Genomic DNA, 27,045 nt, shown 5'->3' with positions numbered 1-27,045 from the left:
TATATGATATGATATGTATGATATGTCTCTGTTGTGTTTTATATGATATGATATGTATGATATGTCTCTGTTGTGTTTTATATGATATGATATTTATGATATGTCTCTGTTGTATTTTATATGATATGTATGATATGTCTCTGTTGTATTTTATATGATATTTATGATATGTCACTGTTGTATTTTAGATGATATGTATGATATGTCTCTGTTGTGTTTTATATGATATGTATGATATGTCTCTGTTGTATTTTATATGATATTTATGTTATGTCTCTGTTGTGTTTTATATGATATGATATTTATGATATGTCTCTGTTGTGTTTTATATGATATGATATGTATGATATGTCTCTGTTGTGTTTTATATGATATGATATTTATGTTATGTCTCTGTTGTGTTTTATATGATATGATATTTATGATATGTCTCTGTTGTGTTTTATATGATATGATATGTATGATATGTCTCTGTTGTGTTTTATATGATATGATATTTATGATATGTCTCTGTTGTGTTTTATATGATATGATATGTATGATGTGTCTAACCGTCTCTGTGTTCAGGGGAAGATCAGCCAGATAGGAACCAGCTGCTGTGAGATGTGTGAGTATCATCTACAGGATGTTCGTATCCGTACCTTGTGTTTGTGTCCTTATTGTGTGTGTGTGTGTGTGTGTGTGTGCGTGTGTGCGTGTGTGTGTGTGTGTGTGTGTGTGTGTGTGTGTGTGTGTGTGTGTGTGTCGGTACTGAGAGTGTGTGTGTCGGGACTGAGTGTGTGTGTGTGTATCTGTAGGTACAGAGCCAGAGTGTAGGAAGACAGTGGGAACACTCAACTACATCAAAGTGGACGACTGCCAGTCACAACAACAGATAGAACTACACTACTGTGAGGTGAGAACACACACAGTTATTTAGCAGTCCCACTCTTAAACACACAATACATGTTTTGGGCAACCAATCAGAACATTTTGATGGATAGCAACAGTCAACAAAACGTATAGTTTTTATTTTAAAAAACTATTTTTTATGGCTAAATAATTTGAAAGTGCATCAGGGATATCTACTTATAACTGATAGCTGAAATACTGAGACTGTTGAAGTGTTTTTCAAATCCAAAATGTTGCTATTGCATTGTTTGCTAGCTTGCTGGTTAGCAAGCTATCATTGAACACGTTGCTAATGCTAGCTAGCCATAGTTAATATGACACATTTTTCCAAATGTATGTTTAGTTAGCTAACTAAAAGTGCTGAATGTAGTAGAAAAAAATGTATCTAGTCCTTGGCTTATATCCTAATCCGATTTTCGTACAGGTCACGTTGTTTTTCACATTACTATCTCTGGTAAACACACACTATATCAAATAAAATAAAAGTTTGTCACATGCGCAGGATACAGAAGGTGAAGTATTTTGTTAATACATGTAGCTAGCTAGCTAGCTAGCTAGCTAAACAATGAATCCTAATCCCAACTATAATGCCGCGTTCAAAACAACTGGGCACTCAGAATTTTTTCATTTATTAGAAGTGTCATCCAATTTTGATTTCGAACTCGGGTCTCTTTCTAGAGCTCCGACTTTCTGACCTGAAGATCACTGATGTCATGATTTGACCTCGTCATTTTCCAAGTTCCCAGTTGTTTTGAATGCGGCAATACTACCATGCATGAGTCTGCAGGTAGCTAAAGCTAACCAACTATGGTCAATGTTAGCTAGCTAGCAAAAATAAGGCCATAACTACTAATACAAATGGCTTTCTGCAATACGGATAATATTACTACACAGATCATACACGTAACGTTAGCTAGAGAGCCAGCCAGCTAAAATTAGCTACCTAGCTGACAGTAAGCTTTAACTTAAAATGAAAACAACTTTCTGACAAAATGTGTTCTCTTTTGGACTCTCTGCATCTGGCAATCATCCATCAACTTGTTCCGCGACAGCGACACCGTTTCTTCCCCACTGTCATCAGTAGACTGGTTCAATACTTTTTTATATTGAATCAGGGATTTCCTCATTGTTTGATAAATGTTCATTCAGGGAGAGTCAGCAAGACACGATCGTCCTCCAGAAAGTTGTCCATCACAACCTGTTCCCACTAATCTCTGTCGATAGCGCTATTAATTTCAGAGCAGTGATGTAGAGAGCAGTAGCAAATCTTTTTCAGTTTTTCATGATATCTTTAAAAAAAAGCTGAGCTAGAAAGGATAGTCCACACATACTGAGCAGTTACATGGCAGACCAATCCGAAATCATCTCTCGGTATGTCCAGCCCATCCATTACCTCAGTCAATCATGGCTAGTGGGAAAGTATCTGTATTTTTCCGTGGCTAAACCAACTAGGCTCATAATTTTAAAATTGTATTAATATATTCAGGCATATACGTTTGTTATTAAGATTCACATGTTCAAGATGGAATTTCTGCCACAAAACGCATTTTGATGCAAATAAATGTCCAAAAAAAGTTCAAATGCCTCTCCTGTGAAGTAGTGACGTGCAACATACATCTAGCTTCTTGATTAAGGTCACATTTGTTAACTCCAAAAGTGGTGAGGAGCTTTGACCATAAACATAGAATAAGATTTTGACTTCATGAACAGTGCATCCAGAGACACACTACAAACTTCATTTGACAGTTCAACTCCTGATCAGCAATCGGTGTCTATGCTTCATTTCAGTCTCTATTAAAACATAGGTTGAGATCCTTGTCAGGCGTTTTCTCCAAATTGGGCTTCCAGGTTGCAAACAGTAACAAAGGGGGGTGGGACTTAGTGAAGAGTTAATTAAAGTAGGTAAGACAACTATATATTATGACCCTCTCTCTCTCTCTCTCTCTCTCTCTCTCTCTCTCTCTCTCTCTCTCTCTCTCTCTCTCTCTCTCTCTCTCTCTCTCTCTCTCTCTCTCTCTCTCTCTCTCTCTCTCTCTCTCTCTCTCTCTCTCTCTCTCTCTCTCAATGCAAAGGGACTTTATTGGCATGGGAAACATGTTTACATTGCCAAAGAAAGTGAAATAAACAATAAACAAAAGTGAGGAGACACAACAGTAAATTTTGCACTCAGGTTTGAAAAAGATCAATACATTTCAAGTGTTATATTATCAGCTCTGTAAAGTGTTCTAGCAACGTGCAATTAGTTGTAGTATGAATAGGAGGGTAAGGTAAATAAACAGATAAACATTGGTTGTGTTCCACTGGATGCCCTTTTCCATTGGCAACAGGTCACAAATCTTGCTCTTGTGACTGAACACTGTGGCTACCAATACGGTAGTTTATTAATGTTAGATGTTTTTTCAAATTCTTTGTGGGTCCGTGTGATCTGTGGGAAATATCTCTAAGGTGGTCATACATTTCGCAGGAGGTTAGGAAGTGCCGCTCAGTTTCCACCTCATTTTATAGGCAGTGTGCACATAGCCTGCCTTCCCTTGAGAGCCAGATCTGTCTATGGCGGCCTCTCTCAATAGTAAAACTATGTTCAGGATTTTCTTAATTAGGGGCCAGTTACAGTAATCAGGTATTCTGCCACTGTGTACTCTCTGTTTAGGGCCAGATACCATTCAAATTAGGTCTGTTTTTAGGTTGATTCTTTCCAGTGTGTCAAATTGTGTCTATTTGTGTTGATGTCCTGGGGCACTGTGGGGTCTGTTTGTGAACAGAGCCCCTGAAACCAGCGACTCGCCTCTAGGTTAATCTCTCTGAAGGTGAGGGCTTTGTGGTGGAATGTGTAAGCAACGCTTCATTTTAGGTAGTTGTTGAATTTAACCGTTTTTTTTAATGGATGTTGATAACTTGCGGGTATAGTCCTAATTCTGTTATTTTTGCAGTATTCTACATGCAGTCTCAATTGGGTCTTTGTCCAATTTTTTTAAATATTTTTTTTTATTTCACCTTTATTTAACCAGGTATGCTAGTTGAGAACAAGTTCTCATTTGCAACTGCGACCTGGCCAAGATAAAGCGTAGCAGTGTGAACAGACAACACAGAGTTACACATGGAGTAAACAATTAACAAGTCAATAACACAGTAGGAAAAAAAGGGGAGTCTATATACAATGTGTGCAAAAGGCATGAGGTAGGCGAATAATTACAATTTTGCAGATTAACACTGGAGTGATAAATGATCATATGGTCATGTACAGGTAGAGATATTGGTGTGCAAAAGAGCAGAAAAGTAAATAAATAAAAACAGTATGGGGATGAGGTAGGTGAAAATGGGTGGCTATTTACCAATAGTCTATGTACAGCTGCAGCGATCGGTTAGCTGCTCAGATAGCAGATGTTTGAAGTTGGTGAGGGAGATAAAAGTCTCAAAATTCAGCGATTTTTGCAATTCGTTCCAGTCACAGGCAGCAGAGTACTGGAACGAAAGGCGGCCAAATGAGGTGTTGGCTTTAGGGATGATCAGTGAGATACACCTGCTGGAGCGCGTGCTACGGATGGGTGTTACCATCGTGACCAGTGAACTGAGATAAGGCGGCGCTTTACCTAGCATGTAGATTTGTAGACTTGTAGATGACCTGGAGCCAGTGGGTCTGGCAACGAATATGTAGCGAGGGCCAGCCGACTAGAGCATACAAGTCGCAGTGGTGGGTGGTATAAGGTGCTTTAGTGACAAAACGGATGGCACTGTGATAAACTGCATCCAGTTTGCTGAGTAGAGTGTTGGAAGCAATATTGTAGATGACATCGCCAAAGTCGAGGATCGGTAGGATAGTCAGTTTTACTAGGGTAAGTTTGGCGGCGTGAGTGAAGGAGGCTTTGTTGCAGAATAGAAAGCCGACTCTTGATTTGATTTTCGATTGGAGATGTTTGATATGAGTCTGGAAGGAGAGTTTACAGTCTAGCCAGACACCTAGGTACTTATAGATGTCCACATATTCAAGGTCGGAACCATCCAGGGTGGTGATGCTGGTCAGGCGTGCGGGTGCAGGCAGCGAACGGTTGAAAAGCATGCATTTGGTTTTACTAGCGTTTAAGAGCAGTTGGAGGCCACGGAATGAGTGTTGTATGGCATTGAAGCTCGTTTGGAGGTTAGATAGCACAGTGTCCAAGGACGGGCCGGAAGTATAAAGAATGGTGTCGTCTGCGTAGAGGTGGATCAGGGAATCGCCCGCAGCAAGAGCAACATCATTGATATATACAGAGAAAAAGTCGGCCCGAGAATTGAACCCTGTTGCACCCCCATAGAGACTGCCAGAGGACCGGACAGCATGCCCTCCGATTTGACACACTGAACTCTGTCTGCAAAGTAATTGGTGAACCAGGCAAGGCAGTCATCCGAAAAACCTAGGCTACTGAGTCTGCCGATAAGAATATGGTGATTGACAGAGTCGAAAGCCTTGGCAAGGTCGATGAAGGCGGCTGCACAGTACTGTCTTTTATCGATGGCAGTTATGATATCGTTTAGTACCTTGAGCATGGCTGAGGTGCACCCGTGACCGGCTCGGAAACCAGATTGCACAGCGGTCAGTGACCTGTTTGTTGACTTGGCTTTCGAAGACCTTAGATAGGCAGGGCAGGATGGATATAGGTCTGTAATAGTTTGGGTCCAGGATGTCTCCCCCTTTGAAGAGGGGGATGACTGCGGCAGCTTTCCAATCCTTGGGGATCTCAGACGATATGCAAGAGAGGTTGAACAGGCTGGTAATAGGGGTTGCGACAATGGCGGGGGATAGTTATAGAGGGTAGAGGGTCCAGATTGTCAAGCCCAGCTGATTTGTACGGGTCCAGGTTTTGCAGCTCTTTCAGAACATCTGCTATCTGGATTTGGATAAAGGAGAACCTGGAGAGGCTTGGGCGAGTAGCTGCGGGGGGGCGGAGCTGTGTAGCTGCGGGGGGGGCGGAGCTGTTGGCCGAGGTTGGAGTAGCCAGGCGGAAGGCATGGCCTGCCGTTGAGAAATACTTGTTGAAGTTTTCGATAATCATGGATTTATCGGTGGTGACCGTGTTACCTAGCCTCAGTGCAGTGGGCAGCTGGGAGGAGGTGCTCTTGTTCTCCATGGACTTCACCGTGTCCCATAACTTTTTGGAGTTGGAGCTACAGGATGCAAACTTCTGCCTGAAGAAGCTGGCCTTAGCTTTCCTGACTGACTGCGTGTATTGGTTCCTGACTTCCCTGAACAGTTGCATATCGCGGGGACTATTCGATGCTATTGCAGTCCGCCACAGGATGTTTTTGTGCTGGTCGAGGGCAGTCAGGTCTGGAGTGAACCAAGGACTGTATCTGTTCTTAGTTCTGCATTTTTTGAACGGAGCATGCTTATCTAAAATGGTGAGGAAGTTACTTTTAAAGAATTACCAGGCATCCTCAACTGACGGGATGAGGTCAATGTCCTTCCAGGATACCCGGGCCAGGTCGATTAGAAAGGCCTGCTCACAGAAGTGTTTTAGGGAGCGTTTGACAGTGATGAGGGGTGGTCGTTTGACTGCGGCTCCGTAGCGGATACAGGCAATGAGGCAGTGATCGCTGAGATCCTGGTTGAAGACAGCGGAGGTGTATTTGGAGGGCCAGTTGGTCAGGATGACGTCTATGAGGGTGCCCTTGTTTACAGAGTTAGGCTGGTGGGTTCCTTGATGATTTGTGTGAGATTGAGGGCATCTAGCTTAGATTGTAGGACTGCCGGGGTGTTAAGCATATCCCAGTTTAGGTCACCTAACAGAACAAACTCTGAAGCTAGATGGGGGGCGAACAATTCACAAATGGTGTCCAGGGCACAGCTGGGATCTGAGGGGGGTCGGTAGCAGGCGGCAACAGTGAGAGACTTATTTCTGGAGAGAGTCATTTTCAAAATTAGTAGTTCGAACTGTTTGGGTATGGACCTGGAAAGTATGACATTACTTTGCAGGCTATCTCTGCAGTAGACTGCAATTCCTCCCCCTTTGGCAGTTCTATCTTGACGGAAGATGTTATAGTTGGGTATGGAAATCTCAGACTTTTTGGTGGCCTTCCTGAGCCAGGATTCAGACACGACAAGGACATCAGGGTTAGCAGAGTGTGCTAAAGCAGTGAGTAAAACAAACTTAGGGAGGAGGCTTCTGATGTTGACATGCATGAAACCAAGGCTTTTTCGATCACAGAAGTCAACAAATGAGGGTGCCTGGGGACATGCAGGGCCTGGGTTTACCTCCACATCACCCGCGGAACAGAGAAGGAGTAGTATGAGGGCGCGGCTAAAGGCTATCAAAACTGGTCGCCTAGAGCGTTGAGGACAGAGAATAGGAGGAGCAGGTTTCTGGGCATGGTAGAATATATTCAGGGCATAATGCGCAGACAGGGGTATGGTGGGGTGCGGGTACAGTGGAGGTAAGCCCAGGCATTGGGTGATGATGAGAGAGGTTGTATCTCTGGACATGCTGGTTGTAATGGGTGAGGTCACCGCATATGTGGGAGGTGGGACAAAGGAGGTATCAGGGGTATGAAGAGTGGAACTAGGGGCTCCAATGTAAACTAAAACAATGATAACTAACCTGAACAACAGTATACAAGGCATATTGACATTTGAGAGAGACATACAGCGAGGCATACAGTAATCACAGGTGTTGAATTGGGAGAGCTAGCTAAAACAGTAGGTGAGACAACAACAGCTAATCAGCTAGCACAACAACAGCAGGTAAAATGGCGTTAACTAGGCAGAGGGAGGGTCGGATTAACTACACACAGAGCCTGAGTGCGGCTGGGGCCAACAGATAAAACATAAACAAGCAGAATGGAGTACCGTGATTAATGGACAGTCCAGCGTGCATCAGCTATGTAGCCAAGTGATCAGTGTCCAGGGGGCAGCGGTGGATGGGGCAGGGAAGCTGGACTGGTGAGTGTTATCCAGTTTTAAAAAACTAACAATGACTAGCTAGTTAGCTGGTTAGCTTCTAGAGGTTCTTGAGTGTGTTCTAAAAATTAAAAATAATAGCGATTCCGTATCACATTAGGTGAGGCAGGTTACCGGAAGGTATAAATAAATTAAAAATCGAAAGAGATAGAAAATAAATATGGGTCCAGTGAGTGTTTGGGACGCGGCGATTCAGACGGTTAGCAGGCCTGTGCTAACAAGCTAACAGTTAGTAGGCCGGGGCTAAACAAGGTAGCAGTTAGCGGACCGGGGCTAAACAAGCTAGCAGTTAGCAGGCCGAATTAGCAAGCAATGAGATAGCAAGGGCTAGAGAGCTAGCCTTTGGGGGACGTCGCGATGGGGTGAGTCTGTTTATTCCTCTTCATGCGGTGACATGGATAGACCGGTCGTAGGTCCGGATATTGTAGCCCAGGAGTATGCTACGGTGGTAGCACAAGGGCTCTGGCCGGGCTAGCTTCAAGCTAAGTGGGTGGAAACGCTAGCCAGGAGTAATCATCCGGGGTTGCGGTTAGCTAGATAGCTAGTTGTGAAGATCCAGCTGAAGATGTTCCATTTGCGGTGGGAATCCGGGGATTAAAAAAAAAAATAGGTCCGTTATGCTCTGGTTAGAGTCACGTTGTTCGAACTGGCGAGAGCTTTCCGAGCTAAAGGTTAGCTGATGACCGGTTAGCTGAAGACCGCTAGCAATGTTTTGCTGACTGATAGCTGGTAGTTAGCTGGCTAGCTTCAGTCGAGGGGTTCCGGATCCGAAGTAAATATAAATACTTTAGGAAAAATAGCTACATTGGGTGAGGCGGGTTGCAGGAGAGTATTTAGAAGTTGAGGTTTAGCAAAATGTTTTAAAAGATATGCGAAGAAAAATATGTAAAAACGGAAAAAAAAAAAGAAAAAAAAAAGATATATACAAAGGGACGCGACACGACAAGACGTCTTACTGCTACACCATCTTGTGAATTCTTGGTTGGTGAGTGGACCCCAGACTTCACAACTATAGAGAGCACAGACTTCACAACCATAGAGGGCACAGACCACAACCATTGAGGGCACAGACCACAACCATTGAGGGCACAGACTTCACAACCATTGAGTGCACAGACTTCACAACCATAGAGGGCAATGTGTTATATAACTGACTAAGGTATTTTTAGCCAGATCCTAATTGGGATGTGGAGTTTTATGTTCCTTTTGATAGCGTAGAAGGCCATTTTTGCCTTGTCTCTCAGATCGTTCATTGCCTTATGTTGATGATTAGGCAGAGGTAGGTACAGTTGAAATCGGAAGTTTACAAACACTTAAGTCGGAGTCATTAAAACTCATTTTTCAACCACTCCACAAATTTCTTGTTAACAAACTATAGTTTTTGTTAGTCGGTTAGGACATCTACTTTGTGCATGACACAAGTAATTTTTCCAACAATTGTTTACAGACAGATTATTTCACTTATAATAATAATAATAATAATAATAATAATATAATAATACTTATATTTCACTGTATCACAATTCTAGTGGGTCAGAAGTTGACATACACTAAGTTGACTGTGCCTTTAAACAGCTTGGAAAATTCCAGAAAATGATGCTATGGCTTTAGAAGCTTCTGATAGGCTAATGGACATAATTTGAGTCAATTGGAGGTGTACCTGAGGATGTATTTCAAGGTCTACATTCAAACTCAGCGACTCTTTGCTTGACATCATGGGAAAATCCAATTAAATCTGCCAAGACCTCAGAAAGCAAATTGGAGACCTCCACAAGTCTGGTTCATCTTTGGGAGCAATTTCCAAACACCTGAAGGTGCCAAGGTTATCTGTACAAACAATAGTACGCAAGTATAAACACCATGGGACCACACAGCCGTCACACCACTCAGGATAGAGACGTGTTCTGTCTCCTAGAGATGAACGTACTTTGGTGCGAAAAGAGCCAATCAATCCCAGAACAACAGCAAAGGACCTTGTGAAGATGCTGGAGGAAACAGGTACAACATTATCTATATCCACAGTAAAACAAGTTCTATGTCGACTTAACCTGAAAGGCCGCTCAGCAAGGAAGATGCCACTGCTCCAAAACCGCCATAAAAAAGCCAGACTACGGTTTGCAACTGCACATGGGGACAAAGATGTACCTTCTGGAGAAATGTCCTGTGGTCTAATGAAACAAAAATACAACTTTTCGGTCATAATGACAAGCCGAAGAACACCATCCCAACCGTGAAGCACAGGGGTGCCAGCCTCATGTTGTGGGGGTGCTTTGCTGCAGGAGGCACTGGTGCACTTCACAAAATAGATGGCTTCATGAGGAAGGAAAATTATGTGGATATATTGAATTAACTTTTCAAGACATCAGTCAGGAAGTAAAATCTTGGTCGCAAATAGGTCTTCCAAATGGACAATGACCCAAAGCATGCTTCTGAAGTTGTGGCAAAATGGGTTTAAGGACAACAAAGTGAAGGTATCTGAGTGGCCAACACAAAGCCCTTACCTCAAACCCATAGAAAATGTGTGGGCAGAACTGAAAAAGCGTGTTCGAGCAAGGAGGCCTACAAACCTGACTCAGTTACAACAGGTTTGTCACGAGGAATGGGCCAAAATTTGTGGAAGGCTTCCTGAAACGTTTGACCCAAGTTAAACAATTTAAAGGTACTGCTACCAAATACTTATTGAGTGTATGTAAACTTCTGACCCACTGGGAATGTGATGAAAGAAATAAAATCTGAAATAAATAATTCTGTCTATTATTCTGACCGGTCACATTCTTAAAAATGTGGTAATCCTAACTGACCTAAGACCGGGAATTTGTACTAGGATTAAATGTTAGGAATGGTAAAATACTGAGTTTAAATGTATTTGGCCAAGGTGTATGTAAACTTCCGACTTCAACTGTATATTTTTGTGTGCTCTAGGGCGGCTATCAAGGCTCAGGAAAAGACCCAGGTACAGACAGTTTCGATGTAGCAAAAGTTAATTACAAAAACAGGGGGGCAGGCAAACGACAGGTCAAGGGAAGGCAGGGGTCAGGTACAGAACAGCATGCAGGCTCAAGTCGGGGCTTGCATGGGTCAGTAATCCAGGGAGGTGTGACAAGGTACAGAACGACAGGCAGGCTCAGGGTCCGGGCAGGCTCAGGGTCAGGGCAGGCAGAATGGTCAAAACCGGGAAAACAGGAACTAGAGAAAGACAGGAGCAAGGGAAAAAACACAGGTATAAATACACTGGGGATACTGGGGAAGATGGGCGACACCGGGAGGGTGGAGACAAGCACAAAGAGATGTCACACTCTGAAACAGATCAGGATGTGACAGCAACAGTGTCTAGATAGAATTTGTATTTGTTGTCTTGGCTATTGGACCTTTTTTGGAACACCATTATTTTTGTTTTACTGAGATTCACTGTCAGGGCCCAGTTCTGACAGAATCTGAGCAGAAGATCTAGGTACTGCTGAAGGACCTCCTTGGTTGGGGACAGAAGCACCAAATCATCACCAAACATTTTACTTCAGATTCTATTAGAGTGAGGCCGGGTGCTGCAGACTGTTTTAGTGCCCCCGACAATTCATTGATATATTTGTTGAAGAGGGTGGGGCTCAAGCTGCATCCCTGTCTCTCTCCACAGCCCTGAGGAAAGAAATCTGTGCGTACATTGCCAATTTTAACTGCACACTTGTTTTTGTGTCTATTGATTTTATAATGATTTTTACTCTTTCTCTCTCTCTCTCTCTCTCTCTCTCTCTCTCTCTCTCTCTCTCTCTCTCTCTCTCTCTCTCTCTCTCTCTCTCTCTCTCTCTCTCTCAGGGGAAGTGTCGTAGTAAGAGTGTATATTCCCTGGAAACTAACGCTGTGGAGAGGGAGTGTGTGTGTTGTGCTTCTGTGGCGACAGAGCCTCTGAGCGTTCCGCTGCTGTGTTCTAATGGAACACTGACACATCACAACGTTCTGTCTGTCACTGCCTGCGACTGTCTGGCCCAGCACTGCACCTAGAGAGAGAACTGAATAAAATTGAGAGAGACAATGTGTGTGTGTGCCCTGATAAACATGTACTCAAATAAACAATTTGGATATTCTCATTCTGTCTGTCTGTCTGTCTGTCTGTCTGTCTGTCTGTCTGTCTGTCTGTGTCTCGTCTCGTGTGGCTCAGTTGTTAGAGCATGTTGTGTGCAATGCTAGGGTTGTGGGTTCAATTCCCATAGAGGACTGTATGAAAAATTACAAATATTTCTGCACTCACTAGGGATGTCAATTATTCAACCTGCTGTCAGACCCTATTGATGCTCGAGTCTAAGGCACCTGGTTCAATTGTGTTTAGGAGTATTTTTAAAATATCTAGTAAGGAATATTTGCGATGTGTTAGTTATATGCATCCCCCCTCTCTCGCTATTGATTTCAACTTGATAATCGATGATTGATTGACAAAACACTGTTGCATTTCTATTTCTGTTTTGGTGACCCTCGTATCAAACTGCAAAATTCCTAAGTCTACAGTGCCTTGCAAAAGTATTCATCCCCCTTGGCTCATGTTGTATACAGATCAACACCTTAGAGACAGTCATACTAGATGTTGTATACAGAGAAACACCTTCAATAAAGACCCTCATGCTAGAAAGTTCTACACAATGGTGTATAGTACTTAAGTAAAAATACTTTTAATTACTACTGTAGTTTTTTGGGGTATCTGTACTTTACTATTTATATTTTTTACAACTTTTACTTTTACTCCACGACATTCCTAAAGAAAATAATGTACTTTTTAATCCATACATTTTCCCTGAGAACTAAAAGTACTCGTTACATTTAGAATGCTAAAGCAGGAGAGAATTATGGCACCTGTCAATATAACGCTTTGTCATCCCTACTGCCTCTGATGGTGGACTCACTAAACACAAATATTTTTAGATTTTTTTATTTCACCTTTATTTAACCAGGTAGGCTAGTTGAGAATAAGTTCTCATTTGCAACTGCGACCTGGCCAAGATAAAGCATAGCAGTGTGAGCAGACAACACAGAGTTACACATGGAGTAAACAATTAACAAGTCAATAACACAATAGGAAGAAAAAAAAAGTGCAGTCTATATACATTGTGTGCAAAAGGCATGAGGAGGTAGGCGAATAATTACAATTTTGCAGATTAACACTGGAGTGATAAATGATCAGATGGTCATGTACAGGTAGAGATATTGGTGTGCAAAAGAGCAGAAAAGTAAATAAATAAAAACAGTATGGGGATGAGGTAGGTAAAAATGGGTGGGCTATTTGCCAATAGTCTATGTACAGCTGGCGCGATCGGTTAGCTGCTCAGATAGCAAATGTTTGAAATGTTTGAAGTTGGTGAGGGAGATAAAAGTCTCTTTTTTTTTTTTTTGCAATTCGTTCCAGTCACAGGCAGCAGAGAACTGGAACGAAAGGCGGCCAAATGAGGTGTTGGCTTTAGGGATGATCAGTGAGATACACCTGCTGGAGCGCGTGCTACGGGTGGGTGTTGCCATCGTGACCAGTGAACTGAGATAAGGCGGAGCTTTACCTATCATGGACTTGTAGATGACCTGGAGCCAGTGGGTCTGGCGACGAATATGTAGCGAGGGCCAGCCGACTAGAGCGTACAAGTCTCAGTGGTGGGTGGTATAAGGTGCTTTAGTGACAAAACGGATGGCACAGTGATAAACTGCATCCAGTTTGCTGAGTAGAGTGTTGGAAGCAATTTTATAGATGACATCGCCGAAGTCGAGGATCGGTAGGATAGTCAGTTTTACTAGGGTAAGTTTGGCGGCGTTTAGTGAAGGAGGCTTTGTTGCGGAGTAGAAAGCCGACTCTTGATTTGATTTTCGATTGGAGATGTTTGATATGAGTCTGGAAGGAGAGTTTACAGTCTAGCCAGACACCTAGGTACTTATAGATGTCCACATATTCAAGGTCGGAACCATCCAGGGTGGTGATGCTGGTCAGGCGTGCACTCCACATCATATACGCGTGGGCCGGAGGGGTCCGGGCGCGGCCGGCCAAAGTAGTAGGCCCCATAGTTGCCTACTTGTAGATGAACCCGTTGGTTGGGTTAAAAGACTGTCTGTCAGTAGGTTTTAGGGTTAGATATAGTTTTTAGAGTGGTTATATATGCCATTTAGCTGACGCTTTTATCCAAAGCGACTTACAGTCATGTGTGCATACATTCTACGTATGGGTGGTCCCGGGAATCAAACCCACTACCCTGGCGTTACAAGCGCCATGCTCTACCAACTGAGCCACAGAAGGACCACTTAAGGTCCTTAAGGTTAGGTTTAAGGTTAGGGTAAGGAATAGTTTTTTTTAGAGAAGTTAAGGTTAGGTTTAGGTAAGGGTTTTTAGAGTGGTTAAGGTTAGAGTTAGGTTTAGGGTTAGGTATAGTTTTTAGAGTGGTTAAGGTTAGGTTTAAGGTTAGGGTAAGGAATAGTTTTTTTTAAAGAGGTTAAGGTTAGGTTTAGGTAAGGGTTTTTAGAGTGGTTAGGGTTAGGTGGTTAGGGTTAGGGGTTAGGGGTTAGGGTTAGGGGTTAGGGTTAGGTATAGTTTTTAGAATGGTTAAGGTTAGGGTTTAGGGTTAGGGTAAGATATGTTTTTTTAAGAAGGGTTTAAGGTTAGGGTTAAGTTTAGGTATGGGTTTTGGGATGGTTACAGTTAGGGTTAGGGGTTAGGGGTTAGGGTTAGGGTTAGGGGGGGGTTAGGGTTAGGGTTATAGGGGGTTAGGGTTAGGGTTATAGGGGGGTTAGGGGTTAGGGTTAGGGGTTAGGGGTTAGGGTTAGGGTTAGGGTTAGGGTTAGGGTTAGGGTTAGGGTTAGGGTTAGGGTTAGGGTTAGGGTTAGGGTTAGGGTTAGGGGTTAGGGGTTAGGGTTAGGGTTAGGGTTAGGGTTAGGGTTAGGGTTAGGGTTAGGGGTTAGGGTTAGGGTTAGGGGTTAGGGTTAGGGTTAGGGTTAGGGGTTAGGGTTAGGGTTAGGGTTAGGGTTAGGGTTAGGGTTAGGTTTCTAGTTTTGAGTCGGTTGATCCACTTCCATCTCTGACACGTGGAAACCGGAGGGGGGAAGGGAGGGGTTGCACTCCACATCATATACGCGCGGGTCGGAGGGTACGGGCGCGGCCGGCCAAAGTTGTAGGCCCCATGGTAGCCCACTTGTAGATTAACCCGTTGGTTGGGTTAAAGGACTGTCTGTCTGTAGGGTTAAGGTTAGGTATGGCTTAAGAATGGTTAAGGTTAGGGTTTAGGGTTAGGGTAAGATATGGTTTTTAAGAAGGTTTAAGGTTAGGGTTAAGTTTAGGTATGGGTTTTGAGATGGTTAAGGTTAGGGTTAGGGTTAGGGTAAGGTATAGAAAAGGTTAAGTTTAGGTAGGTCTGTCACCTCAACTTAGGATCAGGCAAAGCCCTTGAGTTGCGTCCCTTATGCAGGTACGGTCCTCGGTTGGTTGCCATGTGTCCATGTCGAGTGGTATGGTCATGATGTCCAGGTCCGCTGTGTCAACGGAGGTGGAAAGCATAGTGCAACTTAGGAGTTTTTACTCTCTTTCAGATCCTTCTTCTTTAGCTCCATGTTGTCTATGTATCAACCTCCGTGTTCGTCAGTCTTTGGTCCTGGATGTTTTCAATCATGTGTATGATTGGGAGTTATTCCCTTCCAGGATCCTAATTCCAAATCAACCCATGTCTAGTCGAATCCAGCTGGTCTGTATGGGTATACTCGGCGTAGGATCAGGCAAAACCATCGAGTTGCGTACCTTGTGCAGGTCCGGACCTCAGTCGGTTGCCATGTGTCCCTGTCAAGTGGTCAGTCTATAACAGCCAGTGGTTTGAGTAGACAAAGACCAGAAGGCGAGCCCTCTATACGGTTGTCATGCATCCGCCCCTGGAGTCACGTCCTGTGTTTCGGTCGGTGTATGGAGGGTTTGGAAACCGGCAAACCTTCTCTGGCTTACGTATGAAACGTCCGGCAGTAGTAGAAGTTAATTGGGTGTTTCCATTCCAACCATCCCAGTCGTAGGTAATTCAGAGGTTTTGGGTAATAGTGACCAGTGGAATTACTCCCTTCCAGGATCGTAAAGTTTCCAGAGGTATATCATCCCTAGACAGTGAATTGGTTCGTAGTCCAGGTAAAAAATGGTTCGGTTGTCCAGGCTAAGTGCGGCGGGGTAAGGGGTCCCCCAGTGGGTTATTCCCCTGCGGGGTCCGATACCTCGCCAGACATCATCTGGGCACCCCAGGGGTTATTCGGCAGACGCGATCCTCCAGCCGCAGCGCATAACCCAAAAGCCCCTCTTTGGGTATCCCAACCCGCTAGGAGGAAACACGCGCTACTGAACCTACTGCCAATCCAGATCTAATCTGGGGTAGATAGTGGTCCAGCGCGTTACGTGAGTCTCCCGTGTGTAAGGGGGCTGGGAGGGTTGAGCCGATTGGTCTGCCAACAGGCCCCAGAGGGGTCCCGAAGGAGTCCGGTCTACCATTTCCTCCCGTCTTCTTGCTTGGTGTATGGTTGGGCCTGATTGCTTAGGGTCTACTCGCTGCGGGGGAGTCGACAAAACCGTGCCCCCAGAGTAGTTGGAGAAAAAGGTTCTCGTCCGTTGGGGGTGCTGGTGGGTATCTTCGGTGAGGTAGATTTGGAAGGATGGTGGGATGGTGAAGGTTCTAGGTATATAACATTTAGATATTTAGATTATATTTTGTAGTTTCTTTTCATCAAAAGGTCCATGGTCATGGTAACCCTGAGTTCAAGAAACTTGGAAAATAAAAGTGATATATTTATATATAGATATATAGTTATATCCCTTTTTTTTTAATTTATTTTATTATTATTTTTTTTATTTTTTTAAGAAAGTACTTATTGAGAGTCCATGGGCATGGTAACTCTATGGTGCTATTGAATGTCTGTTTTTGTGGTCTTAATGACCCCCTATCTTTTGTATGGGATGTGGGGTGTGTAAGGTGCAGGTGCAGTGTCTGTCCGGACGTTCCTCCGCTGTACTGAAAGCCTCAGTGGTGGTCCAGCCGTAGTGGTGGGGGCCTGATGTTCCATTCAGTATCTTTTATTCCTGTGTTTTCGGTCCTATTCTTGAGGCGTAGATCCAATGATGCTGGGTTGGTGAGGGTATCGCTTATTAGCTGGGTGTGTTGTTGGGCTGAATGTCGTGGATAAGTCCGGTCCTTGGGGTATCTGTAGGTGGACTTTTTAGCGGAGCTCGGTTCTATGAGTAGATGGCTTGGGAGGGTATGGGACAGGAAGGAGAGTACAGAGGTCACCTCAACACTCTGTCTCTGCTTCGTACCGTCAGGCACCCTGGTCAGGAAAGGTTGGGAGGGTTTGCGACATCCAAAAGGAGTCCGTACCTATGTCAGCCTTGTGAGGGTATGACAAGGTCTCTGGGTCCCCTGGTATGGTGGGGGTGAGCTGTTTTCTTTGAAGGGTTTCTTTGTCTTTGGTTCTTAGTTGATCTTGGGTTGGTGAGATCGGGTTGTCCTGTGTGGTCGGAGTAGGAGAGGGCCTATTATGCCCTTCGTAGAAGCCTGAACAGGGGTCTCTGTGTGAGGTGAAGTCGGCGTTCCAATGATGAGACTGGGCTGCTGGTCAACGCTTTTTATCTGCTGGCCCTTCTGTGCGTTTCTTCTTTCAATTGTTTATGGGAGGTTTGGTGTCTAGAGGGTCCTGGAGTCCCACGGTGTGGGATTAGCTGTGGGTCTAGTTGTCAACTGGGGGATTCATCCTGTGGTTCTGTCCAGCAATCCCATGTTTAGATGGTGTTGACTGGGAAGAGAGTATGGGGGTAGGTGGTAACAGAGTTATAACCTGTTCCTGCTGATTATCATTCCATACCACCCAGGTCTGGGTATGGGATGGAGATGAAAATGCAGAGGCCACCTTAACACTCTGCCTCTGCTCCGTTCCCTCAATCACCCTGGTCAGGGTATGATGTGGGGAAGGTTAGGAGGGTTTGTGTTGCCCAAAAGGAGCCCTTCCCTATGTCAACCTTATGAGGGTATGACCGGGTCTCTGGGTCCCCTGGTATGGTGGGGGTAAGCTGTTTTCTTTGAGGGGTTTCTTTGTCTTTGGTTCTTAGTTGATCTTGGGTTGGTGAGATCGGGTTGTCCTGTGTGGTTGGAGTAGGTGGGAGCCTGTAGTACCATTAGTTGAGGCCTGAACAGGGGTCTCTGTGTGAGGTGAAGTCGGCGTTCCAATGATGAGACTGGGCTGCCGGTCAACGCTTTTTATCTGCTGGCCCTTCTGTGCGTTTCTTCTTTCAGTTGTTTTTGGTATCTAGAGGGTCCAGGAGTCCCACGGTGTGGGTCTAGTGGTCAACTGGGGGATTCAGCCTGTGGTTCTACCTAGCAATCCCATGTTTAGATGGGGTTGACTGGGAAGAGAGTATGGAGGTAAGTAGTAACAGAGTTTGAACCTGTTCCTGCTGATTAACATTCCATGCCACCCAGGTCTGGGTATGGGATGGAGATGAAAATGCAGAGGCCACCTTAACACTCTGCCTCTGCTCCGTTCCCTCAATCACCCTGGTCAGGGTATGATGTGGGGAAGGTTAGGAGGGTTTGTGTTGCCCAAAAGAGCCCTTCCCTATGTCAATCTTATGAGGATATGACCGGGTCTCTGGGTCCTCTGGTATGGTGGGGGTAAGCTGTGCGACGATCCTATGATGAGACTAGGTTGCCGGTCGAAACTCTTATTCGGCCGGACCCTCTGTGCGTCTCTTTCAAAAAATGTAGAGGGTCTATGTAGATAACTATGCCCCGTCGAAATTGTTTGGGCTTGTATTGTGATGAAGTAGGGGTCTGAGTAGCCATCAGAGTGCCCAGGGTCATCGCTGTCCTGTAGATCTTCCGTGTGTGTGTCCCTGTGTAAAACTGAAAGTAAGGAGAGAGAAAAGTACAAAGGAAATTGAGTAGCCAAAAGGAGATACCCCGAAGTCCGTGTGGAACCTGCCTTCCTTACAGCATCACAACGGATCTAGGGGCAGCCCAGCCACGACGCGTTTCTGCTTTGCTCAGCTTCATCAGGTGGCAGGGAAAAAAATGTGCAAAAATAGGTGCACTTGGTCGTAGTACGGTAAAAAGGCCGTATTTTGGACCGGAAAAATAAGGATGTGGGTGTATGTGTGGTTGAGGCTCGAAGGTCTAGAAGGTCTATGAAGGTCCGTCGTAGGAGTACCTATATGGGGGAGGAAGTAGTGGGGTTTAGGGTACAGACCGAATTAACGATGTAGCGGAAAGCTGTAGGCTTCTTTTCCTCCGGGAGGAGAAGGGGTAGGGCGGAGAGGGGGTAGGGGATGAGAGGTGCAGAGTGCCCGCTGGTATCTAGATCCTGGTGAGGTGTCTTTATTTAGGGAGTAGCATATAGCTAGAGCCCAGTCGTTCCGATGAGATGCCTGTAGAGAGTACAGGGCCCCAGCTGATGTCTTGATCCAGGTGAGGTGTTTGGGGGGTAGCATATAGTTAGGGCCCAGGGGGTATGAGGCCCCAACTTGATGTCTGGATCCAGGTGAAGTGTCTTTGAGGGAGTAGCATGTAGCTAGAGCCCAAGGGGTGTGTGAAGTCCCAGCTTGATGTCTTGATCCCGATGAGGTGTCTTCTTTAGGGGTATGAGGCCCCAGCTGATGTCTTGATCCAGGTGAGGTGTTTGGGGGGTAGCATATAGTTAGGGCCCAGGGGGTATGAGGCCCCAACTTGATGTCTGGATCCTGGTGAAGTGTCTTTGAGGGAGTAGCATGTAGCTAGAGCCCCAGGGGTGTGTGAAGTCCCAGCTTGATGTCTTGATCCCGATGAGGTGTCTTCTTTAGGGGTATGAGGCCCCAACTTGATGTCTGGATCCTGGTGAAGTGTCTTTTAGGGAGCAGCATATAGCTACAGTCCAAGGGGTGTGTGAAGTCCAAGCTTGATATCTTGATCCCGATGAGGTGTCTTTTTCAGGGGTAAGCATACAGCTAGGGCCCAGTAGATCCGTTGAGGAAGAGGTTGTCCTTGTAGAGTTCCAGCTTGAGTCTTTGTCCAGTTGAAGGCTCTTCGGGGTCTCTTCGACCCTAATGGTGCTGAGACTGAGGGATGCTCCTCTTTTTATGGGAAATAATAGGGGTGTGGTTTAGCCAAAGATCGTTTCTATTGGTGGACCAGGTGTGCATGCGGTGTGCATGTGAGAGGCATGCTTGTCTCTTGGCCAATAAGATTTTTTCGTTTTTTTCGGGTAGGCGTCTGTTCGTCTGTTAGGTGTAGGGGAGCCTCTATCATTGAATCCTATGGAGAATTATATGGAAAGGATGGAACTTTGCTTTTGGGGTGCTGTATAGGATGTGGGGGTCCCAGAGGTGTGGGGTTAATTTTAGGTAAGACAAGACGTCTAAGGGGTCAGAATAAGCCAAACGTGGAGTTTCTGTGATGAGTAGAAGTATATTAGATCCTCCTCTGAAAAAGTAGTGTTTGACCTCTGTGTCTCCATTGACTTGTGTGTTAGCGTCGGGAGCGGTCTGCTCTTGTTGGGGGTTTGGGCCTGGAAGGAACCCAGGATAAGGTTCTGTAGTTTCAGGAGTCGTTGGGGGTAGGGTGGACATCTGTGGGATTCGAATGAGACTATAGTTGAGTTTCTAGGTGACCCATAGGTCTATCTGTAGGCTTTCAAAGGTGGTGGACATCTTTTTCCGTTTTTGGAGTTTGCGTTAGAGTGCAGAAAGGAGCGATGTAGAGTTGAAGTGAAGGTCGTGAACTTTGGTCATATCCAGGTGTGTGGGGAACTTGTAACCTTGTTTCTTTGTTGAAGGGTAGTGGTAGGTAGTGTTTCTGAGGGGTAGTTTCAGTTTGGCCGGCTTGGAAGTGTTCCTAAACTGTTCGTCTTTAGTTGGTGCTTTTTTGACGGAGTATAGCTTCCATCGCGTTTTCGTCCATTTGGGATCCTGGGCATATAGTAGATTTGGCCGTGTTGTTTAGTTAACGTCCACTTGGGGAATGGGAGGTATGGGTCCAGAAAAACTTTTTTGGCTGTATCCAGTGATGTTTGTCCTCCGAAGGTGATGGGACCACTCCAGAAGGGGAGAGACTTACCTGGGGGGAGGGGGGAATACTTACCTGGGGGAGGGTCTGGTGTAGGATGTTGGTATTGTTCTGGGTTTTTTTGTATGTGGGTGTATGGTGCAGGGGTGTGAGTGTGGTGGGCCTATATAGTAATTTGTATTATTTTGCTCCTAAGTTGGAGATACGGTCATCAGGATGGGTAAAAAAGTCTCTTACATCTGCGTCAGTGTGGTGAATCCAGTTCTTTGTAGAAAAAGGTCTTTGTCTTTAGCTGGGGGGGTGGAATCCTCTTTGGTGGGAAGGTAAGATCTTGGAGAGGGGTCTTTTTGTTGATGAAAAAAAGGGGGGATCTTTGGGAGGAATCCTCTTCGGTGGAAAAAGGTGGGTATTTGGGGAAGGGGTCTTCTTTTGTTGAAAAAAAAAAGGGGGGTTCTTTGGGAGGAATCCTCTTCTGTGAAAAAAAGTTGGGGTATTGGGGAAAGGGTCTTCTTTCGTTGAAAAAAAGAGGGGGGTTGGTATCTTTGAGAAGAATCCTCTTCGGTGGAAAAAGGTGGGATATTGGGGAAGGAAGGGGTCTTCTTTCGTTGAAAAAAAGGGGGGGGGGGGTAGTGTAGGTGGTGTATATCCAGGGGTCAGGAGTAGAGTAGGGTTATTTTAGTTGGTATGTAATCTAAGATTTATTTTAAACCTGTTCACCATCAAACCAATCCAGAAGGTACAAGGGTGGAAAAAACCTTGTATAGGGTCAGATTTGGGAGGATCCCAGTAGGTGTAAGGAATAACATTTCCTTGGCTTGCTGCGTCCATACCCTACATCCGGCAACGCAGCGGTGACTCGCCAAGTGTTTGGTTTCTAGTTTTGAGTCGGTTGATCCACTTCCATCTCTGACACGTGGAAACCGGAGGGGGGAAGGGAGGGGTTGCACTCCACATCATATACGCGCGGGTCGGAGGGTACGGGCGCGGCCGGCCAAAGTTGTAGGCCCCATGGTAGCCCACTTGTAGATTAACCCGTTGGTTGGGTTAAAGGACTGTCTGTCTGTAGGGTTAAGGTTAGGTATGGCTTAAGAATGGTTAAGGTTAGGGTTTAGGGTTAGGGTAAGATATGGTTTTTTAAGAAGGTTTAAGGTTAGGGTTAAGTTTAGGTATGGGTTTTGAGATGGTTAAGGTTAGGGTTAGGGTTAGGGTAAGGTATAGAAAAGGTTAAGTTTAGGTAGGTCTGTCACCTCAACTTAGGATCAGGCAAAGCCCTTGAGTTGCGTCCCTTATGCAGGTACGGTCCTCGGTTGGTTGCCATGTGTCCATGTCGAGTGGTATGGTCATGATGTCCAGGTCCGCTGTGTCAACGGAGGTGGAAAGCATAGTGCAACTTAGGAGTTTTTACTCTCTTTCAGATCCTTCTTCTTTAGCTCCATGTTGTCTATGTATCAACCTCCAGTGTTCGTCAGTCTTTGGTCCTGGATGTTTTCAATCATGTGTATGATTGGGAGTTATTCCCTTCCAGGATCCTAATTCCAAATCAACCCATGTCTAGTCGAATCCAGCTGGTCTGTATGGGTATACTCGGCGTAGGATCAGGCAAAACCATCGAGTTGCGTACCTTGTGCAGGTCCGGACCTCAGTCGGTTGCCATGTGTCCCTGTCAAGTGGTCAGTCTATAACAGCCAGTGGTTTGAGTAGACAAAGACCAGAAGGCGAGCCCTCTATACGGTTGTCATGCATCCGCCCCTGGAGTCACGTCCTGTGTTTCGGTCGGTGTATGGAGGGTTTGGAAACCGGCAAACCTTCTCTGGCTTACGTATGAAACGTCCGGCAGTAGTAGAAGTTAATTGGGTGTTTCCATTCCAACCATCTCAGTCGTAGGTAATTCAGAGGTTTTGGGTAATAGTGACCAGTGGAATTACTCCCTTCCAGGATCGTAAAGTTTCCAGAGGTATATCATCCCTAGACAGTGAATTGGTTCGTAGTCCAGGTAAAAAATGGTTCGGTTGTCCAGGCTAAGTGCGGCGGGGTAAGGGGTCCCCCAGTGGGTTATTCCCCTGCGGGGTCCGATACCTCGCCAGACATCATCTGGGCACCCCAGGGGTTATTCGGCAGACGCGATCCTCCAGCCGCAGCGCATAACCCAAAAGCCCCTCTTTTGGGTATCCCAACCCGCTAGGAGGAAACACGCGCTACTGAACCTACTGCCAATCCAGATCTAATCTGGGGTAGATAGTGGTCCAGCGCGTTACGTGAGTCTCCCGTGTGTAAGGGGGCTGGGAGGGTTGAGCCGATTGGTCTGCCAACAGGCCCCAGAGGGGTCCCGAAGGAGTCCGGTCTACCATTTCCTCCCGTCTTCTTGCTTGGTGTATGGTTGGGCCTGATTGCTTAGGGTCTACTCGCTGCGGGGGAGTCGACAAAACCGTGCCCCCAGAGTAGTTGGAGAAAAAGGTTCTCGTCCGTTGGGGGTGCTGGTGGGTATCTTCGGTGAGGTAGATTTGGAAGGATGGTGGGATGGTGAAGGTTCTAGGTATATAACATTTAGATATTTAGATTATATTTTGTAGTTTCTTTTCATCAAAAGGTCCATGGTCATGGTAACCCTGAGTTCAAGAAACTTGGAAAATAAAAGTGATATATTTATATATAGATATATAGTTATATCCCTTTTTTTTTTTTTTTTTTTTTTTTTTTTTTTTTTTAAGAAAGTATTTATTGAGAGTCCATGGGCATGGTAACTCTATGGTGCTATTGAATGTCTGTTTTTGTGGTCTTAATGACCCCCTATCTTTTGTATGGGATGTGGGGTGTGTAAGGTGCAGGTGCAGTGTCTGTCCGGACGTTCCTCCGCTGTACTGAAAGCCTCAGTGGTGGTCCAGCCGTAGTGGTGGGGGCCTGATGTTCCATTCAGTATCTTTATTCCTGTGTTTTCGGTCCTATTCTTGAGGCGTAGATCCAATGATGCTGGGTTGGTGAGGGTATCGCTTATTAGCTGGGTGTGTTGTTGGGCTGAATGTCGTGGATAAGTCCGGTCCTTGGGGTATCTGTAGGTGGACTTTTTAGCGGAGCTCGGTTCTATGAGTAGATGGCTTGGGAGGGTATGGGACAGGAAGGAGAGTACAGAGGTCACCTCAACACTCTGTCTCTGCTTCGTACCGTCAGGCACCCTGGTCAGGAAAGGTTGGGAGGGTTTGCGACATCCAAAAGGAGTCCGTACCTATGTCAGCCTTGTGAGGGTATGACAAGGTCTCTGGGTCCCCTGGTATGGTGGGGGTGAGCTGTTTTCTTTGAAGGGTTTCTTTGTCTTTGGTTCTTAGTTGATCTTGGGTTGGTGAGATCGGGTTGTCCTGTGTGGTCGGAGTAGGAGAGGGCCTATTATGCCCTTCGTAGAAGCCTGAACAGGGGTCTCTGTGTGAGGTGAAGTCGGCGTTCCAATGATGAGACTGGGCTGCTGGTCAACGCTTTTTATCTGCTGGCCCTTCTGTGCGTTTCTTCTTTTAATTGTTTATGGGAGGTTTGGTGTCTAGAGGGTCCTGGAGTCCCACGGTGTGGGATTAGCTGTGGGTCTAGTTGTCAACTGGGGATTCATCCTGTGGTTCTGTCCAGCAATCCCATGTTTAGATGGTGTTGACTGGGAAGAGAGTATGGGGGTAGGTGGTAACAGAGTTATAACCTGTTCCTGCTGATTATCATTCCATACCACCCAGGTCTGGGTATGGGATGGAGATGAAAATGCAGAGGCCACCTTAACACTCTGCCTCTGCTCCGTTCCCTCAATCACCCTGGTCAGGGTATGATGTGGGGAAGGTTAGGAGGGTTTGTGTTGCCCAAAAGGAGCCCTTCCCTATGTCAACCTTATGAGGGTATGACCGGGTCTCTGGGTCCCCTGGTATGGTGGGGGTAAGCTGTTTTCTTTGAGGGGTTTCTTTGTCTTTGGTTCTTAGTTGATCTTGGGTTGGTGAGATCGGGTTGTCCTGTGTGGTTGGAGTAGGTGGGAGCCTGTAGTGCCATTAGTTGAGGCCTGAACAGGGGTCTCTGTGTGAGGTGAAGTCGGCGTTCCAATGATGAGACTGGGCTGCTGGTCAACGCTTTTTATCTGCTGGCCCTTCTGTGCGTTTCTTCTTTCAATTGTTTATGGGAGGTTTGGTGTCTAGAGGGTCCTGGAGTCCCACGGTGTGGGATTAGCTGTTGGTCTAGTTGTCAACTGGGGGATTCATCCTGTGGTTCTGTCCAGCAATCCCATGTTTAGATGGTGTTGACTGGGAAGAGAGTATGGGGGTAGGTGGTAACAGAGTTATAACCTGTTCCTGCTGATTATCATTCCATGCCACCCAGGTCTGGGTATGGGATGGAGATGAAAATGCAGAGGCCACCTTAACACTCTGCCTCTGCTCCGTTCCCTCAATCACCCTGGTCAGGGTATGATGTGGGGGAAGGTTAGGAGGGTTTGTGTTGCCCAAAAGGAGCCCTTCCCTATGTCAACCTTATGAGGGTATGACCGGGTCTCTGGGTCCCCTGGTATGGTGGGGGTAAGCTGTTTTCTTTGAGGGGTTTCTTTGTCTTTGGTTCTTAGTTGATCTTGGGTTGGTGAGATCGGGTTGTCCTGTGTGGTTGGAGTAGGTGGGAGCCTGTAGTGCCATTAGTTGAGGCCTGAACAGGGGTCTCTGTGTGAGGTGAAGTCGGCGTTCCAATGATGAGACTGGGCTGCCGGTCAACGCTTTTTATCTGCTGGCCCTTCTGTGCGTTTCTTCTTTCAGTTGTTTTTGGTATCTAGAGGGTCCAGGAGTCCCACGGTGTGGGTCTAGTGGTCAACTGGGGGATTCAGCCTGTGGTTCTACCTAGCAATCCCATGTTTAGATGGGGTTGACTGGGAAGAGAGTATGGAGGTAAGTAGTAACAGAGTTTGAACCTGTTCCTGCTGATTAACATTCCATGCCACCCAGGTCTGGGTATGGGATGGAGATGAAAATGCAGAGGCCACCTTAACACTCTGCCTCTGCTCCGTTCCCTCAATCACCCTGGTCAGGGTATGATGTGGGGGAAGGTTAGGAGGGTTTGTGTTGCCCAAAAAGAGCCCTTCCCTATGTCAATCTTATGAGGATATGACCGGGTCTCTGGGTCCTCTGGTATGGTGGGGGTAAGCTGTGCGACGATCCTATGATGAGACTAGGTTGCCGGTCGAAACTCTTATTCGGCCGGACCCTCTGTGCGTCTCTTTCAAAAAATGTAGAGGGTCTATGTAGATAACTATGCCCCGTCGAAATTGTTTGGGCTTGTATTGTGATGAAGTAGGGGTCTGAGTAGCCATCAGAGTGCCCAGGGTCATCGCTGTCCTGTAGATCTTCCGTGTGTGTGTCCCTGTGTAAAACTGAAAGTAAGGAGAGAGAAAAGTACAAAGGAAATTGAGTAGCCAAAAGGAGATACCCCGAAGTCCGTGTGGAACCTGCCTTCCTTACAGCATCACAACGGATCTAGGGGCAGCCCAGCCACGACGCGTTTCTGCTTTGCTCAGCTTCATCAGGTGGCAGGGAGAAAAAATGTGCAAAAATAGGTGCACTTGGTCGTAGTACGGTAAAAAGGCCGTATTTTGGACCGGAAAAATAAGGATGTGGGTGTATGTGTGGTTGAGGCTCGAAGGTCTAGAAGGTCTATGAAGGTCCGTCGTAGGAGTACCTATATGGGGGAGGAAGTAGTGGGGTTTAGGGTACAGACCGAATTAACGATGTAGCGGAAAGCTGTAGGCTTCTTTTCTCCGGGAGGAGAAGGGGTAGGGCGGAGAGGGGGTAGGGGATGAGAGGTGCAGAGTGCCCGCTGGTATCTAGATCCTGGTGAGGTGTCTTTATTTAGGGAGTAGCATATAGCTAGAGCCCAGTCGTTCCGATGAGATGCCTGTAGAGAGTACAGGGCCCCAGCTGATGTCTTGATCCAGGTGAGGTGTTTGGGGGGTAGCATATAGTTAGGGCCCAGGGGGTATGAGGCCCCAACTTGATGTCTGGATCCAGGTGAAGTGTCTTTGAGGGAGTAGCATGTAGCTAGAGCCCAAGGGGTGTGTGAAGTCCCAGCTTGATGTCTTGATCCCGATGAGGTGTCTTCTTTAGGGGTATGAGGCCCCAGCTGATGTCTTGATCCAGGTGAGGTGTTTGGGGGGTAGCATATAGTTAGGGCCCAGGGGGTATGAGGCCCCAACTTGATGTCTGGATCCTGGTGAAGTGT

At 45.9% G+C, this 27,045-nt stretch overlaps 1 protein-coding gene across 1 annotated transcript in view; it reads left to right on the top strand.

Moving 5' to 3' along the window:
• Nucleotides 1-11,904, top strand: part of vwf (von Willebrand factor) — a 198,109-nt gene extending 186,205 nt beyond the window's left edge. Inside the window, 3 exon segments of the mRNA XM_052466814.1 lie at nt 568-607; nt 798-895; nt 11,633-11,904. Of these exon segments, the coding sequence (XP_052322774.1) occupies nt 568-607; nt 798-895; nt 11,633-11,818 (324 nt within the window). The 3' untranslated portion in view covers nt 11,819-11,904.
• Nucleotides 11,905-27,045: the final 15,141 nt, after the last annotated feature.

This window comes from Oncorhynchus keta, chromosome 17 (assembly GCF_023373465.1).
Source record: "Oncorhynchus keta strain PuntledgeMale-10-30-2019 chromosome 17, Oket_V2, whole genome shotgun sequence".
Taxonomy (NCBI): Eukaryota; Metazoa; Chordata; class Actinopteri; order Salmoniformes; family Salmonidae; genus Oncorhynchus; species Oncorhynchus keta.
This window is presented reverse-complemented; position numbering and strand designations above follow the sequence as displayed.